Source organism: Cydia pomonella, chromosome 6, assembly GCF_033807575.1.
Source record: "Cydia pomonella isolate Wapato2018A chromosome 6, ilCydPomo1, whole genome shotgun sequence".
Taxonomy (NCBI): domain Eukaryota; kingdom Metazoa; phylum Arthropoda; class Insecta; order Lepidoptera; family Tortricidae; genus Cydia; species Cydia pomonella.
Genome location: NC_084708.1, coordinates 17,480,784 through 17,507,621, shown reverse-complemented (window position 1 = coordinate 17,507,621; position 26,838 = coordinate 17,480,784). Strand labels below are relative to the sequence as shown.

At 36.2% G+C, this 26,838-nt stretch overlaps 2 protein-coding genes across 9 annotated transcripts in view; one reads left to right on the top strand and one right to left on the bottom strand.

The window, feature by feature from the left end:
- The window catches only part of LOC133519148 (cytosolic carboxypeptidase 1-like), a 101,349-nt gene that overhangs the window by 34,433 nt on the left and 40,078 nt on the right, over window positions 1-26,838 (bottom strand). The window lies entirely within an intron of this gene.
- Window positions 73-26,838, top strand: part of LOC133519146 (uncharacterized) — a 31,874-nt gene continuing 5,108 nt past the window's right edge. The window contains exons 1-2 of one of the 2 annotated variants that reach the window (XM_061853094.1): window positions 73-241; window positions 23,023-23,128. In XM_061853094.1, coding sequence (XP_061709078.1) covers window positions 181-241; window positions 23,023-23,128 — 167 coding nt within the window. In that variant the 5' untranslated portion in view covers window positions 73-180. The remainder of the gene's footprint in view (window positions 242-23,022; window positions 23,129-26,838) is intronic. The other variant, XM_061853095.1, reaches the window with a different exon arrangement.

Genomic DNA, 26,838 nt, shown 5'->3' with positions numbered 1-26,838 from the left:
AGGCAGTGTATATGACGCAACGGGCTGCGGCCGCAGCAGAGAGGTATAGTTTGTTTCAGTGGTGGTTGGCGCAGGACGCGTCGCTGTTATAAGGGGGGATCCCGGGCTCGCGCGCTCAGTGTGCCCGAGAATCCCGTGTCGTGCGCCCCGCGAGTGTCCCGTCTGCTTCTCACCGCCAATATGCAGCTCGTCCTCGCAACATGCTTCCTGCTCTTCGCAGCCACCCTCGGCCCTGCTGCAGGTATATAGATCAATGATCATCCTTTGCAATCCTATGATTAAGTGTCAACAGGAATATTTAATTTATTTGGTTTGATAAAAAAAAAACACTAAATGTAACTTACGTAACCTTATCCATTAGGAAAATGTGTTCTAGCAAAAAAAAATGTTGGTACCTACCTCCTAATTCTAGAGACTACACCCAACCAACAACCGGGTACCACTTAAGATTTTTTTTGTAGGTAAGTACTTATACGATAATATAGCTCAATTTATCCAAATCAAATTAAAGTTTAAAAAGTGAAATTTTATATTTTCATTAAAATTTCTAATAATATTAACTGTTTTTAAACAGACGTAGTGAGGTTGTGACTAAGCCATTAAGTGTTGTTTACAACAGAAAACCTGTACCTTACATGATGAACGTAAGTACTGCATATTGCTAAAGGAACGATACAAAAAACAGGGACGCATCAACGCAATGCGACTTCTGCGAGTACGACAGAAGCGAGTTGCATTCGCAGGAAAGGCTTTCAACTTGTATTAGTAATGAATGACTAGTAAGATTTAGTCTTTATGACGTTCAAATAACAGCTTTGCGAACAACAGAAGCTGTTCTAGTAGGGGCAAGGTGCCCGCGGTGACCTACAGGTCTACGACCTTCATTGTTCAACTTTCATAAGAGTACAATGCCTATGCCTGCTGCGCCACCCTTACTGAAAAAACATCTATTAAGTGGCTTATAATTGCATTCTTGTTGGAACTTTGAACATTGTTCTTCCCATAACAATAATGTTGTAGGGGTTAATGAGTATTTTATTATACAAATTATATATACATTCAACTTTTTTAAATATCCTCATTTGGAATCCACATTAGACAGAACATTGGTGGTCGCTTCACGACTTTTCACCGATTAAGTATGAACGGATTGAACTACACTTAAGAGTCAGCTCAGCTGTTATAAATTTCTAGGGTCAATAAACGGGGTAATTTATTCTCTAACATTGTAATAAAATAGATATATTTATCTTGTTTATCTATGTACCAGATTATAATGGCACTGCACTATGTAAAAAGCTTTTACTTAAACTAAGAGATAAGATAAAAGACGAGAAGATTTTGACCTTTACAATTTATCTTTACATGAACAACTGCTTAAGAGTGATTTTCTAAAGAAAATATCAATAAACTTGCATACCTATAAGTATATTTTTCAAGTAAAACTTTAAATTAATCGGATAAAATTCTAAACTCGTTACAATTTTGAGTTTTAATCAAAGAGAAATGATTGTAATAGAGAGGTAAAGTCTAAGAAAAAACGGGTACCTTAGTTTGACATCCAACATGGCGCTGTGCTGCGCCATATATATTGCGATCACTGAATTGTCAAACGACAACTTTTGACAATCAGAGTTCCCGCAATATGTATGGAGCTATACAGCACCATCTCGTTTACCTGTCAAATCTAAAGGACGAAATTGTCTTATATTTTACACATCTTACACAATCAATGTATTTTTGGCAATAGCTACCTTAGATAAAAACTAATATTTTCAACAGTACGCACATATGAAGGCAAATGTGATACCTACATCGTACAACATGTTTTTATTCCTCTAAGGTAGGTAAATTACATTCAAGAATAATAAAAATGATTCGCTCTCTTTAATGTATCACAATATTAAATTAAATACGAAATAAAATTTAAAGCCTTAATTCGCGGCTAAGTCCCGTTTTAGTATAGTTATTTGTACAACAAGAGAGCAAAGTTTGATATTTCTTCGAGTGTTTATTTTGAGTCCCATGCAAGTGAAAGATTCTATAATAGATTCACGAGCGTAGCGAGAGAATCTAATTTAGAATCTTGAGCGTAGTAAGGGACTCAAAAGCGCACGAGATGTAAATAACTTTGATCTCGTGTAGTACACACACATTTTCACATCGGCAGTGGGAACATATTTGGAAGGTAAAAATACAACCTGAAAAAAAATTATCCGTCTTCATCACTATTTCACTCATTTTTCTGAAGGTATTCTAACAATTAAGTTTAATTACCGCAATAAAACAAAACCAAAGAAATTTAAATAAAATAATACGAAAATAATGAAATAACAAACATCAATTGACAGTTCAATCGACAACTTTTTTTTTGTAAAAAAAAAACTTTGTAAGATACGGTCCGAATTGCGGATAAGTACTACTTTCGTTAACTATAGGAGTGATCGTTAAAAGTAAAATTATTTACTTTGCGTAACAATTGCGTAAATTTTTATAAGTTCATTGTTTTGATTGTATGATAAAATACTTAAAATATGGTGTTTTTATTTAATTTTAAACTTTTAATTCATTAATTAATTATGACGAATGAAGACTCGTAGGATGTTTTGGAACAATGCGGTATGACTTATTTCGGGGGTCTATTATTAACCATCAATATACCGTTGAATTACGTGTGAATTTTTTTGTCTTTTTCTTTTTGCTAATGACGTGAACGGGACAAAAACAATAGAATCCAAAAATTTCGATCTTGTATTAGGCCTCGCACGTTGAAATGACATTCGAATATAAAGATCACTTGAAAGTTGGTTTGTCTCACTCAGTGAGCAAAATGCGACTTTGCTCACTGATTTTAAGCAACAAATTACCCTTGTTCGAGCTGCTGACGTGAAAAATATTTATTACAATTTTGTTTTGAAGTTGCATTCATTTCATATGGAAATAAATTACGTTTATGAAAAATGCCTTTAAAACTACACTGCCATAATAATTGCGCGTACAGGCTCGTATGATGTATTACAACATTGCGTACGTCCCATAGGATGCCATAAAGCGGGCACGGGCGCGGCGCCGTCGTTTTGCGTGTGTTGACTCAAGTGTGCTGCACTCTACCTGTGCACTGTGGCAGGCTCGACTGTTACAAAGCTAATTTAACGCATAGCTTCACAGGCGAACCAGCATAAAAATGATCCCCAATTGCTACGGATCTCGACGACCGGTTAAAATAGACGAGACCATATTCGACATAAAATGTTTTGGGAATTAGATAGCTGGTCGCACGCCACGACAGTGCTTCGTGCGCCAAGAACAATGCGACAGCCTGCGAGCACGAACACGGGTCCCCGCCGCTGTCACGACGCAGAATATGCAGCCTATATGGACTCGACGTAACTTAAGTTGCAATGCTCTTAAAGGCATGTTAGGAATATCCGCGAAGACGGTGCAAAAAACTTCCATTAGTAGAGATCAATATCAGTGGGAAAAAAAGACGAGACGAGATCAAATATTCGTTTATGCTATCATGGTAAATTATAAGTTATAACGATTGTCGATTTACATGATTGCTTTCTCGGAAATCAATTTACTTAGAGTCAACGACACAGTAAATCGCAATAAAATTTGGCTTGCGGTTTTACCTTGTAGAGGAGATTTGAGAATCGCTAATCAACCTTAATGATTCACAGCAATCAACATCGCTGGAACGATTCCGCTAATGATCCGTATCTGCGATTATCGGACAGGTTGTAGCGAGGGAACGGAAGTCAAGTGTTGGGAAAAAAACTCGAGGGGGTGAGGAGATGGCCGCAGGTGCGGGGTTCATCGGCCCGGAGCCGCGTGCGCGGGCAGGATGTCTGTCTCTTGGACATAGAATAAATTATAATTCTTTATCCGCAGACCGTAGCAAAACACCTCTTAGTATAATACTGTAGCTAAGATTAATGATTTCGAATAACGCGATCTAAGACAATACGGGACCTATCTGTTTAACAGAGCCTAGAGCACTCAATGATCAAATTACCATATGCATTGACCACGTTCAACATATCTCAACTCGGGCGAAATGAGATGATGTAATACATTAAAGCTCGATATACATACTTCAGTGTAAATCGAGCTTTAAACGGCTATCGTATCTTGTTACCGTGTGGGAAAATGTAGTTCATAACTCGCATTTCTATTCCCTGTAATCATCTGCTATACGGTAAACTAATGCACTCTACGTCTTCAGCAGTTCGTGAACATGAAAACTTTATGCAAACAAAATAAAATTAAAAGACTTCCAGGAAAAATGACTAAAATTGTCTGTAAGTTAACTAAAGTATTACTAATGCTAGATCAAAATAACATTCAAGGAAATTTAGCGATTAGATTTTGCTTAATCTCAGGTGATGATGACGATAAAGGCGTTCTTATAAAATAAACATCGAGTGGATATAACTGTTTTGCAAAATAGACCTGTTGTTAAAGATAACTGTTATATAGAATTACAGACGACGAGGTGCCTCGAAAGCATTGTTCCGGTCGTAATCACAACACTTAGCAGGTGTCGCTTTGTACCAAGAACTAGGAGATATTCAATGTTTATAAACTCTGATGTCTATATATTCAATATTATTGGCTTAAATAACACTAAATCCTACTAAGTTAATTCAATCCGTTGTCTTCTCTTACCAGAGGTTTTGGAGATAAATTGGTAACTAACAAGATTAAACGAACGCGCGCACGACGAAGCTAATTTAACAGACGAAAAAACTGCCCAAAAAGGTTTTATAGGCTGTTAAAATACTTTTTGAAGGCAGTAATCAAAAATTCAATCAAATTTATTAATACCTTATTGCGTCGGGTGCCGAAAGCGATCGAGCACTTATTGTGAGCCTCTTCTTTTTTGTCGCCATAATTCAAAGTAATGCAACAGGTGGTGTGATTGTATCATATTACATGATAAGTGTAGAGTTACCAGCAAACCCTCCTAAATAAAATTTCAGATGAATTTTTGGGTGGCTTTTAGTAAAAAAACTTGATTAAAAAAACTTAAGCATCTTTTATATGAAACTATGTAGGGGCTCAAAGGTGCGATGGCATCTTAAAATTATTGTTTAGCATCTTTAAGTTCGCTCATTTGCTACATTGATATCTCGACATGACGGCTGGATAACAGCGGCAGCGGCCCAATACATACGTCGGTGACAGGCTGGACATGCGGGCTCGTTAGCTATAGATTTCAATGGAACTATTAGCATTCGCGAACATTTAATTCGTCCGGACGGGACTGGGTCGGCATCGGGTTTGATTACTAAAAATAGTCCGGGAGGGTGCATTCCGGTGCAGGCGGGAGGAGGGCGGCCGTCCTTGGGCTCGTCTCCGCTCGATCTCTCGCCATTATCTCGATCCCTTTTTTGCGAGTCAATCGTTACCCGACCGCGAACAATTCGATCGATGTTCTCACGGATGGGAGTAATCAAAATGCTGGTACATTTTACGCTAAATTAACTCGAAGAGATTAGTTCGACATCCCGGATTGCTTTAAAGGTTCTCTTTAAGCATTTAGTTCTCTGGATGCATAGTCAAGTAAGTGCATCAAAAGCGACGCAGTCGTTTAAAATAAATCGTTCGAACGGTTAAGCCCTGAGGCTTAAATCATTCGTCGATAGTTTATCGTGCATGCATCGTTGAGATTCATGGTAATGTTCAAGATTAAATCCTATAGCGGGTTGTATCACCTACGAACATAAAGTAGGTGGGTAGATAAAGGCGCGCGCTACGGGAACTTGCAATATGGATCTGATTGTAAAACTTTATTGAAGCGGTTACTTTTTAAGTTCCTTGGAAGGCAAATCTCGAAATTTGTTACGATACGACATAATAAAATATACTTTGCGACTGGAGTTTAAAGTATTGGATAAATTTTCACTCTTAGCCTTTGCTTTGGTGCTTAAAACGGCGTAGGGAAATATGTTTTAGCAGTTTATTGCATTAAATCTGAGCACTAATGTGCTCGGTACAGAGTTATAGGTACTTAATGTTAACAATTACAACTCAGATAATATATCGAGAAATATTAATAACTAGCGTCCTGAACATACCAACAAACAGACACACACGGCGGGAGACTTTGTTTTATAAGGTGTAGTGATTTAAAGGATCTTGTTTCTTTTAATTGAGAGATTATAGATAAGCACATTAACTTTTCGGATCTATTTTTCTAGAATCTAGTTACCTACTGTTAAATTTGAGTAAATATAGTAGGTACATGTGAAATGATGATTTACATTGTACACTATTATTTTGTAAAAACCGTGCCAATGAAATTATTACAAATTGTAACATATGATAACATTCTAACTGGATATGTTTAAGAGCAATTTGCTCAAGTCTCGCCACTAGAGGCGTCAATGATTACCTTCGCATGGCCAAGTAATTCGCGTTATGCAATGCGTTACGCGCGCTGGCTTCACAGCCAGAGTCAAGTGTACACTGAACCAAAGTGCGTGCCTTTTTTCACTATGAAATAACTAACTTTTCAGGATTGCCATAAAACAAATCTAACCTAACTATAGGACCTATCTATAGGATAATCTAAGGAAATTCCTGAAAAGTTAACGCTTTCAGAGCTATGACTAATGATAATATGACTTTCTTTCAATATATATATTTCTTGCAATACTTACCTAAAAGTGGGTATATAAATATAGTTTTCTCAAACTTATAATGAAATTTTGACATGACTTAGGTACTTTAAATCAGGTCCGGAAATAGGTCCGTATCCGTTTTTTTTTTTATACTATGTCGGTGGCAAACAAGCATACGGCCCGCCTGATGGTAAGCAGTATCCGTAGCCTATGTACGCCTGCAACTCCAGAGGAATTACATGCGCGTTGCCGACCCTAACCCCCTCCCGCCCCTCGTTGAGCTCTGGCAACCTTACTCACCGGCAGGAACACAATACTATGAGTAGGGTCTAGTGTTATTTGGCTGCGGTTTTCTGTAAGGTAGAGGTACTTCCCCAGCTCTGCTCTTGATCTGGAATGACATCCGCTGTGCTGTGCCCTACCACACAAAGCGAGATGCCATTCACAATGCCCATACCTCTCTTGTGGACGTAGTTTAAGGACGTTGCGATGAGTGAAGATGACTTAGGTATGTAAAGGAATTTCATACAACCTTACACACCTAGGCCTGTAAAGCAACCTTCTTTTGTTTTAAAACTTCAAATTGTGACACAACATCTTGGCATTCAACCATCAAATAGGAGTAGATTCGTAATTTGTTTTAGCTGTGTAAACCTACGAATAAAACAAATTGACTACAATTGTTTTTTCATTGCAAGTTTGAGAAAAGCGCTATAAAAATCTCCCGACCTCTATAGTAAATAGTAATGTACTAGAAAAGAACAAAACATAAGTAAGTTCAATTTTCGCCATTTTCAGCAAGTTGTACTGTGTCCTAGACCAAAATGATCTATTTCGTGCAATATTTTTATAAACAGTGTCTAAGGTTATTACTTCTTAGTCTAGTAATTTTTAGTAGTGACTAATATTTTGATAAAAATACATATTACCTATGTATGCTCGCAAAATAATTTATAGCAATTTTTATGCAAAATTAATCATTTCATCGTTATTCGTTTAATCATAAAAATACTTAGCTGACTCCATTATCTTCTGTGTGAAATTCGCCACCGCTACTCCGGACGCTAGTGATGAGCATGGATATTTGTTCCTGAGTCATGGATGTTTTCTATGTATTTAAGTATTTATAAATATGTATATATTATATATATCGTTGTCTAAGTACCCGCAATACAAGCCTTATTGAGCTTACCGTGGGACTTAGTCAATTTGTGTAATAATGTCCTATAATATTTATTTATTTTATTTTTTATTTATTTATGTAGTATACCGATCCGAAAACTCTAAACTAGTTCAGTACCCCTAGTGTAAATAAATTCGATTTCGAAACGTGACGTACGAGTTTGCGTTTAGTCTCATTTTGTATTGGATTTTGTCGTCGTCGTAAGGTCATCGGAGTTCACATCTGTTCCGTATTTATAAAATGTTTAAAAATAAAGTTTTAATAGAATCTAATAAATCTAGTGCCCAACATGTCATAAACAAGTCAAAATTTAAGCTCAAGTGTTTTTATACATTTTTATACTAGTTAATAAAGGATATTTACGTGTTAAAATACGGAAGAGAAAAACATAAACAACATTAATAAATATACATAAAGACAGTGCAGTAGTGAGACGTGCAACAAAAATACTGTGAATTCGTGCAAAATTGGTGTCAAACAATAATTCATTAATCAAAATATAGTGAAATTCCAATAAGGTGCGTTCGGGTAAGTTTCGGACAATTTTAGGTGTTTTTTGTTGATGCTGATAGAATTTTATTTTCTCAGCTTGTGTATACGCTACGAGCCTGATTCATATATCAAAATAAAGAGAAAGAACTAATCTACTGCGTGTAATTTTATTAAATCCCTACACGTGCAGGTAAATGTGTAATGAGTGTTTAAAAATGAAAAAAAAAATTTTTCGGCCTCTGTGAATTTTTACGTGGTGGTGTAAGAACGGACGGGTCTGTAAAATCGATTCTATTACTGCTAGTAGAGAGTTCATTATAGAGAATAATCCGACTTTATCCGCTGACAAACATATATAGTAGATTTGTACAAAAGTATAGGAAACAAAAGTTTCCGGAGCTATTATATTTTTTTTCGACTTTTTCCGTCCGATCTTACCCGAACCACCCAAAAACACAGAAATTGTGGATCTCAAACTTTTTATCGTGGGGTCAACGACCTACAAGTGTTGGGTCAATAGCCGTATCTACAAGCGCTAAGAAAATCAGGAAAGTGTTTTTTACTAAAACTAAAATAAATACAACCATTGTAAATCAGTCTCGAGTTTTACTCAACATTCATTATATACTTTTAATACAAATGTCAGAAAACTCAAAATGTGTGTACCTAAGTAATTAGAATTAGATATACCTAATATCTTACTTAGAGATCAATCTTATTTGGTACACGCAGTTTTTTTGGCTTCTTTAAGTTTATACTAGTTTAATTTCAGTCGAAATAATTGAACACGATTGGAGTTTTACTTATTTATAATAATAAACATTCTAAATCGAAATAATTAGGTAAAATATACCATTTTGTCAACAATAAACCAAGCGTAACCGAACCATAATTTATACCTTGAGTGCAGGATAAGCTTGGATTGACAAATAGAAACAACTTGAAATTGCACTAAGTATGTACCTACACGTATTAATAAATCTTCTCTCTTATTAACATCAATCATCAAAATAACTAGCTGTAAAGATCAAGCTAGGAGAATGACATAATAAATATAATGACAGAGCGCCATCTATTCTTATAATTTGGAACTAAATCTTTTCTTTATATAAAAATATACATTTTTAAGCTTAAGAACAAAAAGCAATAAAATTCCAAGCCCACACTCAAAAGGTATACGAAAACCATTGAGAAGTTCCACTATCCTGATCCTGACTCCATGATCAGACTATAACACAATAATCAATATCATAATTGAGCTTCCTTATAATCCGTGTAGATTCAAAGTTTGGGAATACCTGACAGTTTCAGATCAAATAATTTTCATCCGATCTTTCACTACCTCGGGTAAGACCGGATCTCAGCCTACAGTAGCCGTAGCCCAATTTCAATTATACAGATATATCACAAATTTAATAAAACTAATATGTACTATGTAAAAGAAACAATAAACGCAACTACTTACCAAATAATGCCAAAACACTAGCGGAGTGTATTTTCGGACACACGATTTCTTCTAGCATTTTACTTCGCGGCACATAACACGCGACTCGTCGGTCGGAGCGACCAGTGCGGACTGAAGAGGGGAGCAGAATAAAATGGCGCATCACGTGGGGTTGCCAGCATTTAAAAAAGTCCACAAAATAAGGGTACAATCAAATAATACGATCATACCCGATGTCCGAGATTACCCGAACGCACCTTAAATAATACAAAGTAATAAAATTGATCTTGTGGTCGGTAGAACTAAAAACATAAAAGTGAACCCTCGATTAAATTTTAAGAAGCTCGATTAGATTTTAAGAAACTATAAATTTCTTCGACAGTGTTGTATTTTTTGTTGTAGTGTGCATAAAGCATTTTATTATTATTATACACATTGGTTCAGTGGTGTAGCGCTCTTATAACTTAGCAGTGCGCCGTATGAGACGTCGGTTCAAACCCAGTGTACAATGTTGACACGAAGTAAAGACACCGAGAATAAGTTACGAGTAGCTCTGAATGAGCTTCAGAAATCCAAAGAAACATGTGATAAGTTATTACAAGAAAGAGAAGATGGCGAAATCGAAATTAAGATAGTTTTGGAACGCCACGCGGCCCTAAAAAGTGAACTGGCAAAAAATTACGCTATTCTAAAAGACGTATCCAAACAACGCGATAATTTACAATCGATAATTGACACATATGAACACTGTACCGATGCTGAGATTTATGAAAAGTCCCTGTCTCGCATAACCGACCTTGAGCAACAATTAACCGAAGCTCAAAAAAACTTGTTAAGTCAAAAATCACGCATTGAAGAACTGGAGCATGCTTCTACCATGTCACTATTTAGCGAGTTAATTATCTCTAGGGAACATCCATGCGACCCAATCATCGAAATTGACCTCACGTCGGCTAACACTAATAGCGGAACCATGAAAAATGTCAAATTTGGATCGAAGAAAAGACACGCAAAACCTAAATATATAAGAAACGAATGCTTGAAAAGCAGCATTCGATATAAACTAAGCCTGCAAGGTAAAACACAAAGGAATGCTATCCTTAGAAAGAAAATAAGCAAAATGCAACGACAGTATAGGCTTGACATTAATGATCTTGAAGCTCAAATAAAAAGGCTGCAGTCAAACCTGGATTCGACATCAATAAAATACTGTGTAGCTCAAAAAGAAATTAAAGAATATATAGGAGCTCTGAAGGTGCTTACTGCCGAATTAGGGGCCCGCGAGGAGCAACGTCGTGAATCGCTCTCACCAGTCTCCCCGCCCGACGGACATACGCCGCTGAAGCCAGCCCAAGGGAATCAGCTTGTGGGCTCGAGATTGTCGTTGACAGGTGAATCCTTGAGAACCGAACAACCTAAACCAGAACCGAAATCTCAACCTATTGTTACAGACGCTAAGAGTGTTTCAACCTGTAGTAATAACGAAGTTATAGTGTTCTCGGATGAACTAGGCCAAGGTCTAGGAAAATTACTTAAGCGAAATTGTCCCAACTATAAAATTATTAATTTCTGTTATCACGGTGCAAACTTACTAACGCTTGTAGATAACGCACTTAAGCATAATTTGCCCCATTTTCAGGACAAAACTGTAGTGTTTTTATGTGGAAACAATAATAACTATACTAACATTAATGAAAATCAAATCAAACACTATTTTAGGCTCCTCTTCAAGCTTTACAAAGATTTTAAGTTAAAAAATATAATTATGTCAACATTGCCGTATTCATCTGATTCCTCATGTAATAAGGGAATTTACAACATAAACAAGCTGTTATATAATTTGACAAACTTCCATACGATTGGCTTTTATTTATTTGATATTAATAAATTTATTTGTGACCGTACGACGACGTATAATGAGTATGATGATAACCTTTATATCAATGTTTCTTGTACACATAAAAACAAGTATATTACCGCCAAATTATTATGTCATGTAATCAAAAATGACTGCTTTCGTGAATGTAAGACCAGCCTGATCAGAGTAAATATGGAAACTGTAGAGTCACTAAATTTAAATAGAAGTTTAAACTGATAGCGTCGACAGCGCCCGAGACCGCGGCCGCGCGCCCCCTCGCAAGCCGCCGTGGTCCGAGCGGCCGCCTCCTTCCACCGGAGCTCTCTTGCTTATATAATAATACTCAAACATTTCTTAATAATGACAGTAACAATAACGTTAATAACAGTCCTATGACGGAGCTAAACCAGGATATGACCTGTAAGTTGTCAATTAATGTTAAACCGATAAATAAATGTATGTTGCAGTTAAGCATTGCCCATCAGAACATTCAGGGTATGTTAAGTAAAGAATTAGAAATTGAACTTTTTTTGAACCATCATCAAATTGATATATTATGTATTACAGAGCACTGGCTCAGGAAACATCAGTTCCTTTTCGGCTTTAACCATCACAAAGTAGCTAGCTTTTTCGCCAGAGAAGGCGCATGTCGAGGTGGTTCCTTAATAATTATTAACAAAAATATAAAGTACAAAGAACGAAAAGATATTATAGGTTTATCCGTTGAGCGAACTATTGAGATAGCTTGTATAGAAGCAGAGCGATTTATTGTTCTTAGTGTGTACAGACCTCCGGCCTCGTCGTATGACTTATTTGAGAGCCAAATGGATGAAGTCTTGCGTAAACTCAATGGCACAACTAAACACATTATAATTTGTGGGGATTTTAATGTAAACTTACTGGTTGATTCTCCTGAATGTACTAAAATTAAATCTCTATTTTTGAGTCATAATCTTGTTAACCTTTTTATGTTGCCTACTAGAATCACTGATACTTCTTCAACTTGCATTGATAACATTTATGCTAACTTGGATCCACTTGAAAAATATATTATAAACAAATTGAGCTCTGATCATACTGGTCAAATAGCAGTATTTCCTGATATTAAAAATGTTACTGATAAAAATATTCAAAAAGAGTGTGTCCATGTAAATGAAACTCGTCTTAATGCTTTTAGAGAAAATATTTCAGATAAATTATCTAGTATACCTTATAGTAACAATCCAAATGAGCTATATAACTCTATGTTTAAACTGATCCGATCAGAATATGAAAATGTATTTAAGTCTAAAAAGGTAAAGGCCGCTGATAAACTCATGTTCAGTGACTGGGCGACTACGGGAGTCCACAAAAGTAGACAAAAACTATATGACCTTTATCAAGAGAGAACTTTTAACAAATCTGAAAAATTTGCTGATTATGTCAGAAACTACTCAAAGCTGTTCAAACGGGTTTGTTTTCTTGCTAAATCCAATTATATCAACAATAAAATTAAAAATAGTAGTAATGTTCCAAAAACAACTTGGCAAATCATAAACAACGAATCTGGGAAAAATGTATCTCGTACTTCCAGTTACCAATTGCACTTAGGAAATCAAATCTTAAATAAAGATCATGAAATAGCTACAGCCTTCGAACAGTTCTTTACTGAAATTCCAGTCACAACAACTCAGCTCTTAAATTCATCTTCTGCAGTTGCTGAAAGTCTGCTCAAAGGAAATATAACTGAATGCAGCACTACTTGTAAATTTAATTATGTCTCACCATCGGATATATGTAAAGCCTTTAAATTACTTAATATGAAAAAAACAATGGACATTGATGGCTTATCTGTATACATTATTAACTCAATAATAGATTATATTGCTCCATTTTTGTCACAAATATTTAATAATTGTATTGAAAGTGGCCAGTTTCCTGATCAATTAAAGTGCAGTAAAGTTATACCTTTATTCAAAGCGGGAAGTCACTCTGACCCTACTAATTACAGACCAATCTCAATTCTTCCGACTTTAAGCAAAATATTTGAAAAACTATTATTACATCAATTACAAAATTATTTCTATCGTAATAATCTAATGCATAGCACACAATTTGGATTTACTCGCGGTCGTTCAACAACAGATGCCGGTGTTCAACTAATAAAACATATTTTTGATGCTTGGGAGGGGTCACAGGATGCGCTAGGCGTTTTCTGTGACTTATCCAAAGCATTCGACTGTGTACATCATGACACCCTCATCAGGAAGCTACGCCACTATGGAGTTAGAGGTCTGGAACTTGGTCTTCTGGAATCATACTTGAGCGATAGAACTCAGAAGGTGACTGTAAATGGTGCAAGATCATCCGGCAGCAAGTTAAGAATGGGTGTCCCACAAGGTTCAATTCTGGGACCTTTTTTATTTCTCGTATATATCAACGATTTGCCTCAATTAGTACGCAACAAACATGACCTTGTACTGTTTGCTGACGACACCTCGTTGTTATTCAAAATTTACCGACAGCAAAACAATTATGATGATGTTAACGCTGCTATATCTAGTGTTGTAGATTGGTTTACTGCTAATAATCTTCTCTTGAATGAAAAGAAAACTAAGTGTGTGAAATTTGTATTGCCTAATGTTAAACCAGTAGTTTCAAGTATAAAAATTAAAGATGAGCTGTTGGATTTTGAAGACTCGACTATCTTCTTGGGTATGAGTTTGGATGCCAAACTCCAGTGGGGATCTCATATCAGTAAATTGTCAAATCGACTTAGTTCTGCCACATTTGCAGTAAAAAAAATTAGAACCCTGACTAATGAGGACACTGCTCGATTGGTCTACTTTAGCTATTTCCACTGCCTAAGGTCATATGGCATCCTTTTATGGGGGCATGCTGCAGATGCTAATTGTGTCTTTATATTGCAAAAGCGAGCAGTAAGAGCTATTTATAATTTGGGAAATAGGGTTTCCCTAAGAGACAAATTTGGAGAATCAGGCATTTTGACATTTGCGTCGCAATACATTTATGAAAATTTATTATATGTGCAGAAAAACAAACACCAGTTTAAGAAATATTGCGACATACACAACAGAAATACTAGAAACAAAAACAAACTTGTACCTACTATAACTAGACTTCACAAAATAAGTAAATCATTCATTGGCCAATGTGTTCGTTTTTACAATAAAATTCCTTTAGATTTTCAGATTTTGCCATTAAATCAGTTTAAGTCAGTCATCAAAAGGAAGTTGTGTAAAAAGGGATATTACAAAATCTCAGATTATCTAGAAGACCTTAACCCTTGGAGTTAATTAGTATGTGTATAGTGTAAATAGATAACTTATTTTTGTAGTAAATGTTACTATTTGACGTCATAAAGTGATTGTAAAATCCTATTATGAAAATAAAATGATATGATTTAGAAAGAGCGCGCCAAGCGGGACGTTTTGGAAACTCAAAATCCTATACAAAATGAGACTTAACGCAAACGCGTTCGTCACGTTATGATGTCGATCAAAGTTACACTAGGGGTACAGAACTGTAAAATAAACCTAAATGCACTGGCTATTTCCAACAAAGTCATACTTAGATGGGTAGCAGGGCACTCCGACATTACCGGAAACGGAGAAGCGATGAACTTCCTAGAAAGGGCGCAGACACACCCCTAGTTTGCTCGGAATCGTTATGTGGTATTACAAAACGGGACGCATATTCTCTGCTCAGCAACTTAGAAAAAACAAGAGCAATCGATTGGTGGAGGTTTGTCAAAGGACAATAACACTCGAAAGCTGTAATCAAAGGGTTCAATAGTAAAACTGCTAAGGAGCTCTTAGGGCTCAAAAGACACAAAACCTGCGCAGTGACTAGAGTATTGATTGGATACTGTAAGTTGAACAAACACGTTTCAAATTGGAAAGAAAACAGTTGCGACATGCAGGTTCTGATAGGAGTCAGAGGAGACTGCAATGCACATTCTCTGTTCCCGTGGACCTTGGATACTTAGGGCGGCACGTTGCAACTCTATGTGGTATAGAGCATTACGGCCCAAAGAATCTGGAATTTCCTGGATTCAACGGACATTAATAATGAACTTTAAAGGGCCGTAACAATAGATCACTGCTTGGTCATCGTGGCACTCAAAGGCCCACAACACCCCAATAATAATAATAGTAATACCGAACCTCTTCTTTTTACATAAAGGAACTAAATTGGAACTACCTTATACTAAAATGTTTATCCTATATAGTATACCTAGGTAAAATATAAACTATGTATTCAAATTTAAAGAATGTATCTTAGGCAGGTCACGTAATACTGAAATAGCTTTTTAAAACACAGAAGTGTGACGATAATACATTACGATATAAATCTCAGAAGTTGAGATAAGTCGCGTATCACATAAAACCGTGTTTAACATTCTGCTCTTGGGATTAAATATTAAAAAAGTGGCGGTGACATAATCGGACAGACAGACGGACATGACGAATCTATAAGGGTTCCGTTTTTTGCCATTTGGCTACGGAACCCTAAATAGGAGGATGGTCCAGCTAAGGGCACAACTTATGTTTTATTTTTTATTTATTTATAAAATACTATAATAACTTTTTACAACGTAAAATTGAATAATTTTATGAACACGAGGTTTTGATTCAATGGAAAAAGTGATGTTCCCCGCTGCTTTGGCTAGTAAAAATATGAGTCCAGGTAGCGAAGCAGGCTATTCAGCCTATTCGGGTTCTACAAATACTATTTTTAGCCTCGTTAGTGTTCAGGTTGATAGTAGACCGGTTCCTTGAGCCTGCCGCTCCTGCCCCGGCCCGGCCACTTAATGTCTTATTCTCCCAAGTATCTAGTACATCCTACAAAATGAATAATTTATAAATGACCTTTTAACAAAGAGTATTCTAATGAATTCAGCCCGTACAATTACATTAACAAATCAGTGCTTGTAGTTAGATTTAAAATAAAAACTAGCATTCACGGTGCATAGTTTCCCGTTTTTCATCTTGTAATGATTATTATAAGAAGTGCGTTCCGAGGAGCAGGAAGCCAATTAGATAACTATGTATGTTTCCCTGGCAAGATGCTCACAATTACACCCTAGACCATGGCGTGTTCTTTGAAATGCAAAAAGTTATTATGCGCACGTTTAATCATTTTAATTTTACTGCTCTATGTAATCATTTAAGGGCTAGCCGTAATAATTAATCTTCACATTATGAAACAGAAACGTCATGCGGAACAATGCATTTCTTTGTCGTGAAAAATAAACTATATTGCTTGAATCTGACATCACATGTATTTGAATGGAAAGGAACTGTCATTACGAGTACAACGTCCGAGGCGTGATTCACCAAGTTATTACAAAAGGGGAATCTAATTGTGATGCATCGATGGTCTTCTTCGAGGTTCGATTAATAATAGAACTCGCGCCCACGATATCTGTATGCGGCAACATCTGCTCACTTCCGACTGGTGACTACTACGGCTGAATGAATTAGTAACGACATCCGAAACAGTCTCTCTATTAAATGACTTGGTTTGAGAAAATAATCAAAAGGGCTTTCTCAGACTCAATATGAGCATCGGTAATCCATAAATTTCAACTTAATGTATCGCAATTTCAAAATATTTTTGTTAGAATTTTCATCCACTTCCTCCTTTCACGGCTTATAGCAATTTATGTAGACTCTTCGGCCTTTAATCTGAGTTTATAGCAAATAATAGTCCCGTTACCATCGAAATCATCGACGATGCAGCACGTGCGCTACATATTTGCTTTAAATTGCGATTGGTCGGCAAACATGGCGTCGCAATGTCAACGCCGTGACATTTGCAGCGATCGCTTTTTGGGCCACGGTCCGTTATGCCTGACGCACGTCCGGTGGATCAGCGCCGGATATCCATAGTTTCCTCGAGTGCACTTACCTTGGCAGTCCAAGAAAAGAAGAAACGATCTCTTATTGTATTTCTGATAGTCATTTCTAGCAGCTTATGATGATCGGCTCGACCCTTCTCAGTGCCTATCTTTACAAATATACTTTTTGGATCATCAAGTTAATGTCGAGCTCTGGTTGTTTGTCCATGAAGTTTCCAATGCTTTGCAGTATCACTCCTTTTCCACACTATTTGATTTAATAAAATCCTGCCTTATTAGACTGGCAATATCTTTTGTGATTAAAGTGATAGTAGTAGTTCCGATGTGTTCGGCACCGGAGGGCGTTCGCGCGGCGCATCAGTATGCACCGTATGCACGTGACTCAAGAGACGTGACTTGCCTTCCCAACACTCACCTCACTTCAAACACTACAAGATTCAAGTACTGTACACTTCAGCAACACATACGTCTGATAGACTTTATGCTACGGTATTGTTACTGAACGACATCCCACGGACAATCTGCACTTTCTAAAAGCCCTTTAACTTTAACGATCTTCATATCGATAAATTGCTTAGTAATCCTTACTTGGTTGGTTATAATGAAAGTCAGGGAAAACGAAGATGATGCAATCATCAATAATCAGGAAGGCAGATAAGTCAATCGCTTCTATTCCATAGGTATGCGTATTACTGCCGTAATATATTGTACTACTTAGCATTAGACAGATAGATAGTACGCATCTAGTCAATTACTTCATCAAACAAGGTAACACATTAATTATTGCCCATTTACGATAGCTTATAACATACTAAATTTAGCAAAATGATAATTATGCCCAACACAAACATTTTAGAAAATATCGTAAGGACTTGCAAAGATGAACTGCCTGAAGCTATTAAGCACGACATTCAGTTGAAAAGTTTGTAGTACAAAGGCAAAAGCGACGTCCGCTAGTAAAGCGCGGCATCACTTATGCATGAGCCTGCATTATGCATGGATTCCGATCGCGGGCGCAGGGCTCTAATAGCCGAAGAGCCGCGAGCGCCGTCCGACCAGCCTCTAAAGAAATAACGCTTTAAAAGGACTAACAATCCTTGTTAATTTTAGCAAACTATTAACCATACTGGGACCGGTCAATAGGCCACTTTCCGTTGGTAAATCTTCTGCCAATCGCATTAACATTGCCCGTTTACAGCAGTAAAATTGTGATCTGTAATCTTAAAATGCAAGAGTACGTAATTAGGCACGTGGAGCAGCAGGCTGTTTGTAACTGCCAGTGTGCATCTCGGAAGAAATTGAGTTGCTATTATCATTAATAAATGTTAACTTTATTTAGAACTAAATCATCAATAAAAAATGATGAAATGATCAAAAGGGAACCAGAAAAACCCTGAACAGCGTTTCAAAACAAAAGGCAGAACTCATAAATACATGATCCTGAATGAATCAATAGTTTGAGTAATAGGTATGATTGAAAATATGTCACAGTCACAGTCACAGACAATTATTTACTATATATTTATTGCAAAAATTTTTTTTAGTAAAAGCGGCCATAAAGCCATAACGCATTCTCTTTCAGTCAACCTTAAGACAAATAAGACAGATGGTAATGTTGCCAATGTGCTACTCGTGTTATAAATAAGTCAATAAGTCAGAAACATCCAAGAAATAATAAAGAAGTGTGGTTTCGTACTTAATTCGGACGAGTATTTTTATTAAAAAAAGGATGCTTGCCTATAAACAAAACATCATTTTACATCATACTTATACATTTCAAATCTATTCCCTAGCCTATACCTTTTATTACACAACAATATAGTTTACAAACATTATGATATCCGTAATCTAAACCAGTATAATAATATGCCAGAAAATGGCTTAGGTGCTTGTAACGAATCAGTTAATGCGTGTAGCACTCCGCGCAGCCGCCTATGCAAATAGCATCATGCTACCCGTAATCTCGCCAATAACTTCTGAGCAGGATCCAGATTCTATAATATAGAATCAGTAGGTGTACATTTTATGTACACCTTATTTTTCTCTTCGTTTATTATTAAAATAGAGTCAAGGATCACAGTCACTATTTTTATTTTTAATAGTTTACCACGCACTACTTAGAGAGAGAGTTGATTTAAACGCGCGCTGAGCTGCTTATACTTCATCCTTTGGTTGAGTTAATGGGCCCATTTCACCATTAGTTTTGTACTTAAAGAGCCCACGAGACGAAGGGAGAGGATTAAAAGCTAAGGATTTAACAATGTGACTATAAGGTCTTTACTTACGTTACTATAGCAACCCGTATTAAACGCCATATTCGGACCCTTTACGAACGCCATAATGAACTTTTAATCTTGATTGATTGGATACCCAATCGAAAATTATACAAAATAAACGAATCTCTATAAGGGACCGACTGGGACTAAGAGACAGATTTGAAAGATTAAACCTACCAATTAAATCGACTAAATATATTTATCATAAGTTGCGTGCATTTAGTATACATTTGTGCACGTTTGTACCCGATTTTCATATTTTTTATTTTACACGCCCAAGAATTTGTGGTAAACTCGCGGTATACCACAATTATTGGGTTTGTGTTAATTTAGGCCCATCGTAAGTCGGCAGGCAGCGACCTGCGCCACGGCTCGTTTGGTGTACGCTCCTGGCCCACTTGACCTAGCCAATTTCACGAACATTTATGTGGTGTACTTCCAGTGAATTTTAATTTACGTTTTTTATGTATGCAATGAACCCGAAACGTTTTGCATACCGTTTAGAAATCAACACGATGGACATGTTAAGATATTTTTAATGTAATTCATGTCAATTCTCGCGTACATTATACATACATCACACGTAATATATAGTGCCGTACTGTAGGACTACTAAAATTGGAGGTTCGATGTGTGGTACTATGTACAGATTTTAGTGAGCCAGAGCGACTTACATAACTCATAAAAGCTTGAAGCACTAGCTCATACCGAACCAAACCGCAATGAAATCGGGCCACTCGTCTCATTCGATGTTGTACATAAAGGCGCAGACACTGTCTGGCGTGTGGCAAATGTTTTTTTGTTCCTTTATACATATGCAAAGGCAGTCATTTTGTTAAAAAATCTGAAAACTTGGCACTTGCATTAAGTTGTAAGAGTCAAATCTTGAGCTTGATTTACATCCAAAGTGAAATATATGCATTGAGTAAATAATTGTCTGTTACATTTTAGAAGTTTATACGGGGTGATGTTTAAGTCGTGAACAGTTAGCACATCTCCCGATACAGCTTCCTTAAACTAACGCGGAGTGCTATAACAAATCACAATGAATAAGCTTCTTAATTAATTATCAATACAAAAAAACATCCCTATTTATCACCAATCATGGCCACCCTACTAGTCATGTGACTTAATTGCAATTCGTAGCGTATTGTCATGACTTATGACATTTGTCATTGTCAATGTAATTTTTTTAACGTTTCCAGCCAGTCAATGCAAAGAGGTTGAATTGTTTTTTTTTTTATTATGCTACTCGTACGAGTCCGTGACAGTCGTAGGTATGTAAAAAGTAGGGTAATCATGAGACTCAGTGAATTTAAACAAAAATAGTAATTAATTATAAGAAGATACATTTTTAGAGATACATCTTATAGTTTATACTATACTAAACGTACAGAAACACATATTTCTGATCACGATCTGTATTACCTATCAAGTAGCAAATATTGTAGTGTCAAGAAATAAGAAATTGTAATAACATTTTTATTTTAGAATATTGCATGTTCTTGTCATAATTGTTTTAGGATTGTCTACACAGAACTTGGCACACATCTCTCAATTCTTTGGTCGGCGATGTCTATAATGTCGGATATTCGTGATATTGAACTTGGCTTTCATCTCACATTTATGTTTTGATGGGATAATAGTTAACAAATCATCACATTAATAATTAATAATGAAATCTCCCGACGGCTTGATAAAAATGGCAAGGTATGACAATTATTGTAAATTATTCGATTTCGAGACGTCCGTGTTTTACGGGACAGATGCGGTTGAGTTTAATATAACAGAGTAAATACTATTATACTCGTATCTAGAGCGTGAATAAATACGTAGTACATATTTACTAATAAAAGTGTAATAAGTAGTAGTGTAATAAGTAGCGATATAGCACTGAGCGGAGGCGAGGCGTCGAGCGAGCGTGGTATGAACTTATGAAGACGAATGGTTGCGACTCGCGACGCGCCTACCCGTTTCCTCGGGGTCATATTCATATTTGTGTCAAGTCTCATTGTCGAGTCCCCTACAGACACACTAATGTTGACTCTGTACCGAGAGATGAATAGGCCATGTTACAACATTTACTGCAGGAATTTGGTATGGTCGGGAGAGATAAAACAAACACCAATGTATTTAACTGCTTCATTGTTCTTTTAAAAAAAAGTTAAAATAATAAAAAAGTTCGATAGGAAACTTAGCGATGTCACTTTCACAACGGAGACAAATTTATCAACACATCACGACTCTGACGACCGGTCTGGCCTAGTGGGTAGTGACCCTGCCTACGAAGCCGATGGTCGCGGGTTCAAATCCTGGTAAGGGCATTTATTCGTGTGATGAGCTTGGATATTTGTTCCTGAGTTATGGGTATTTTCTGTGTATTTAAGTATTTATAAATATTCATATATTATATATATCGTTGTCTAAGTACCCTCAACACAAGCCTTATTGAGCTTACTGTGGGACTTAGTCAGTTTGTGTAATAAAGTCCTATAATATTTATATTTATTTATCACAGAAACACCAACTCACTACTGCTAAAAAACGCTATAGATGTAGGTACAGTCAATGAATTAAATATCAACACGGACAAAGTGCCAAAATATGTATACACGTCCTAATTGTCCATAAATTAAAGGTAGTGTGTACATATTTTTGGCACTTTGTCCGTGTCGATATTTATTGTTTGTACACTTGTACAACATGTACCTACTTATAATAAAATGTTTCGTTATAATTCTGACTCGACGTAAATCCTTATTTATTTTTTGATACAACGTTCTGTAAAAAATACATTGTAGGTAGGTATATTTATTCCATCAGTAAATAAGAATTATAATAATCGGGTTCAAGTCGTTGAGGGAGTGCGCCTGAACATGAGCACGGCTGACCGCAAGCTACAATAAAAATGTGCCTGATAATGGGTATTCGTGCAGCCCAAATTGAATTATGCGTACCTATCCGATCCGATATATGGACTCATAAAAATAAAAAGACGACGAGGGATATTGCCACGAGATAAAATAGCTTGGGTTGCTTGGTCGCGTTAAATCCTAAATCAATTAAAGAATACACGTTCCTATTTTCTGAGTGTCGATATTACAGTTTATATTTATACGCCAATCGCGAAACGAGATAGGTAGCATAAGTGGTCAAATTTGGTGTTCGATTTTATACAAATAAAATAAACTACTTATTTATTAGACAGTTAGTCCAGTAACTTTTGGTGAAAAAAGTAAATAATAAGTAACTAAATATTCTTATTGTCTTGTTTCAGCACAAAGGATAACAACAATTCAGCTGGATGGCGTTCAATACTTCATTTCAAGAATGAACCCCTACAGTCCCGAGCTCAACTATTTCCTAGCATATCAATACTGCAGGTAATATTAAAACGATATTTAAAGCAATTAACTATAGCCAACAGTTTCCAAATAATCGATGATGAAATATGGAATAGCCTATACCAATATCTAACTCAAGAAGCATTCCCATAAGTACCTAATAATAAACCTGATATAAAAAATAAGTAAACTAACTTAACGGTGAAGCAAAACTTTTAAATCGAAGAAAATCGATTGACCGGTGTCGAATCTAGACCAAACTGGATCTAAAATCCGCGTAAACAAAACGTTCTCAATTTCGGTGTTAGCTTACATTTCTCACGGCCAACTTGATGTATTAATATTGTCGTGACTAGCGATCCTTATCTAGCCGTGTCTAGTGATCCTGTTTGGGTCCTGCTACACCTAAGCCGGTGTAGTATAACCACTACCTGAGCCAGGGCGTTAACAAGCGGACTCGCGGCTCACTCCGACCAGGAAGTGAGGACATTTACATAACCGTTGGGAGTTTCTGGAAACTACACAACAATATCGGAACGCTTCCGCGAGCTTGTAACCAGGGTTAACACTCGCACATAAACTGTATTGTATTGTAATCGATGACGCCGGCAAGAACTGGAACGCTGAGAACTTGTCGAAGTTCGCTTAATTTGTTCGAAACATAGAGCTGTATGATGCGCTTAAACACTCCCTGGGAACGTTATAGTTGCCATAAACGATAAGAATCGGTAAAATAAATCATCCATTAGCTGTTTCTCTCAATGAAAGTAATAGAAAATATTTAAACTTATTTATCTGAATACGCAATTATGCGTCTACAAATAAAAAAATAAATAGGCTAGTTGTCTAATATTTATTAATGGTATCAGGTTTGTTTTCAGTATGGAAGGTAGAGTTAAGGAATAGAATCTCCATATACCAAAAAGTGTCCGACAAAAAACCATAAATAGGTGGCGCTACAATACCTAGAATACTTGAGAAAAAAATCGAATCATAGAGAGCGCACTTCACTCCGTCAATAACGCCTAGGTTCTTAGCTACTCTACCTCTACCAGAGACATGTCAGTCGCTTCGCTTGACAGACAGATGAAGTGTGCAAAAGGGAAGCCATGACGTATATGAACAAGCCATAAGTGCAAAAGAGGCAGACTACATATGAGAAAACGTAACCAATTTTGAGTTCGAAGGCGGCCGAGGCGGCCAAAATCATATTGCCGTATTTTTTAACGTGAAAAATATAAGCGAAGTAATTTAGTGACGATGGTGTCATGTTGTGTGCCGGGTTGTAGTGTTTCAGGGCCAAAAAACCCAGGAAAATACTCATTTCACAGGTAATTATGATATTCGTAGCGAAATTTTCGTAACGATATTTTATCAAATTAACAGCATAAAAAGTGTAAAAAATCAATTATAACAGTTCATTATAAGTTTTTCTTCAATTGTGTGTTAATATTTCATCATATTAGTCAATAATTTAGAATATTTTGTGTAAAAACCTAAACTGTTACTTTACGCTAGGGCTTGACAAAATGTTCATATGACTGTATCGATAACTTGTCGGTATATTAGTAGGTATGGAATTAGTTGTTCACAAGACATCATTAAGATATTACCTTTATAACCGACTTAAAATAATAACGATTGTTATAATACCTTTTTTGAACGTGTACATGTTTAGCGATAAATTTAAACTTCACTTTCCAACACAGTACTTACATTTTAACCACTTTTCCACGGCTTTGCCGCCAACACAAGGAAACACAAGACAGCGTATACTTGTACACAGCGTATACACATCCAACCCAAGTTGTCAGCAGGAAAAGGCGCGAAATTCAAATTTTCTTTGGTAAGTCAACTCTTTGCGAACACATTTTCAAACAACTTCAACTTTATGATTTTCAACTTTTTCAAACACATTTGAAAAAGTAGTCGATAAAGCAGTTAAACATCGATAGATTATTAATATGTTGTAACATGACATCACTATTTTTGTTCGCACATAGACTTTTTTATGCACACACTTGCATTTCATTTTTGGTCACACTTTCCAAGTTTGACAGTCGTTCTATACTATCCTATTTCTATGACCTCTACTTTGGAGAGATTTGGAACTATTATTTATAGCTGACAGCTGGACACTTTTGCAACAGTTCTGCCTATGGAGAGTCTATTCCTTGCCTCTACCTTCCATAGTTTTTAGGATCAAATATCTTTATGGGATCCATTGCGTTAAAGCGATACAAAAGTAACAAATGATACTTAATGGCTGACAATCGCACTTTACTAAATAAACGCTTCTAAACAAATGGCAATACATCATGACGTCATGATGAAACGTCACTATTGCTTAGAAGCCGTTTCGATGTATGGAAAACAAAGAAATTTCGATTTTTGTGGGTGAAAAATTTCGATTATGTATTCTATACAATATATTATTTAATAAAATGTAAGGAAATGAATAATACCATTAATTAAATAATAATAAATAAATAATATAGGACATTATTACTTAAATTGACTAAATCGCACAGGTAACTATTTATTAATCTGTGCCCACAGTAAGCTCTATAAGTCTTATTTGTGAGTTCTTAGACAATGATATATTATATATGAATACTTAAATATATAGAAAATATCCAAGACTCGGGAACAAATATCCGTACTCATCACACAAATGAATGCCCATACCATTTTTACAATAATTAAAAAAATCGAAAAAGGTCAAACGTACATCAAGTTATGTAAAAATATTTTCGATAATGTCAATATCCCGAGAGGAAAATAGTCCCCATTTTCCTGAACTGAACAATTGTATGGAGAAGCGGCCGTCCCGCTTCCTCTTAAGTACCAGAATTTCAACCCAGGATCATCGGCTTCATAGGCAGGGTCGCCCCTACGCCAGACGGGGCGGTTTCCATCTTGGATGTTTCAAAAAACTTAAATTTTGAAGCTTTGAGGTCTTGTGTTTTTTATTATTCCCATATATATTTTAAGTTTCCAATTTATTTTAAGGAGAAGTGGCCCCTGCGACGAATATCGGATTTTTATAATGTCATTTGTTGGCTATCTTATAATATAGAAACACCTTAACTTTCAGCCCCCTCTCTTGAACCGTCACTGTGCTCATTTTCTATCTATTGAACTAGATTTAGTTATAAAATTCAAGTATCCACAAATCCTATACTTGCAAAATATCTAAACAAACACGGCTAAATAAATAAATTAATAATTGCTATTGAGTTAAACAGTTAAACTGCGGTTTCCGCTACCTAACTATTAACGTAGCATTTATAATTTGTGGTCTGTGGTTTGCGATGCATCATGAGAATGCCAGTATTATTAAAATATCCAGACAAAGAGTAAACAAAGACATTCTGAATAGTACCGTTGTGTTTAGTTTCCTTTATTTAAGCCTTGTTTTGTCACTAATGGCTCTTTCTTCGGAGTAACGATCCCGCAGCCTAGATCAACCACGTGCACGGTCAAACAGCTAAGAAAGGTCAGTCGCCTCGCCCGCGCACGATGTCCTTCCATTCCCACAGTCACGACCTATTTACTGTTCCAATATTGTTAACGAGCTCTGAGGAACAGAGTCGTGATATTTGAACATTGGCTATTTTGGAAACAAAGTTGGCGGGTATAAAATCGATTAAGGTCGCTTGAAATACTACAAAGAACTCATCGAAATACTTAAGATTCTTAAGAAACCGTTAATTGTTATTAACGACTATATGCATTCGATCTCTACC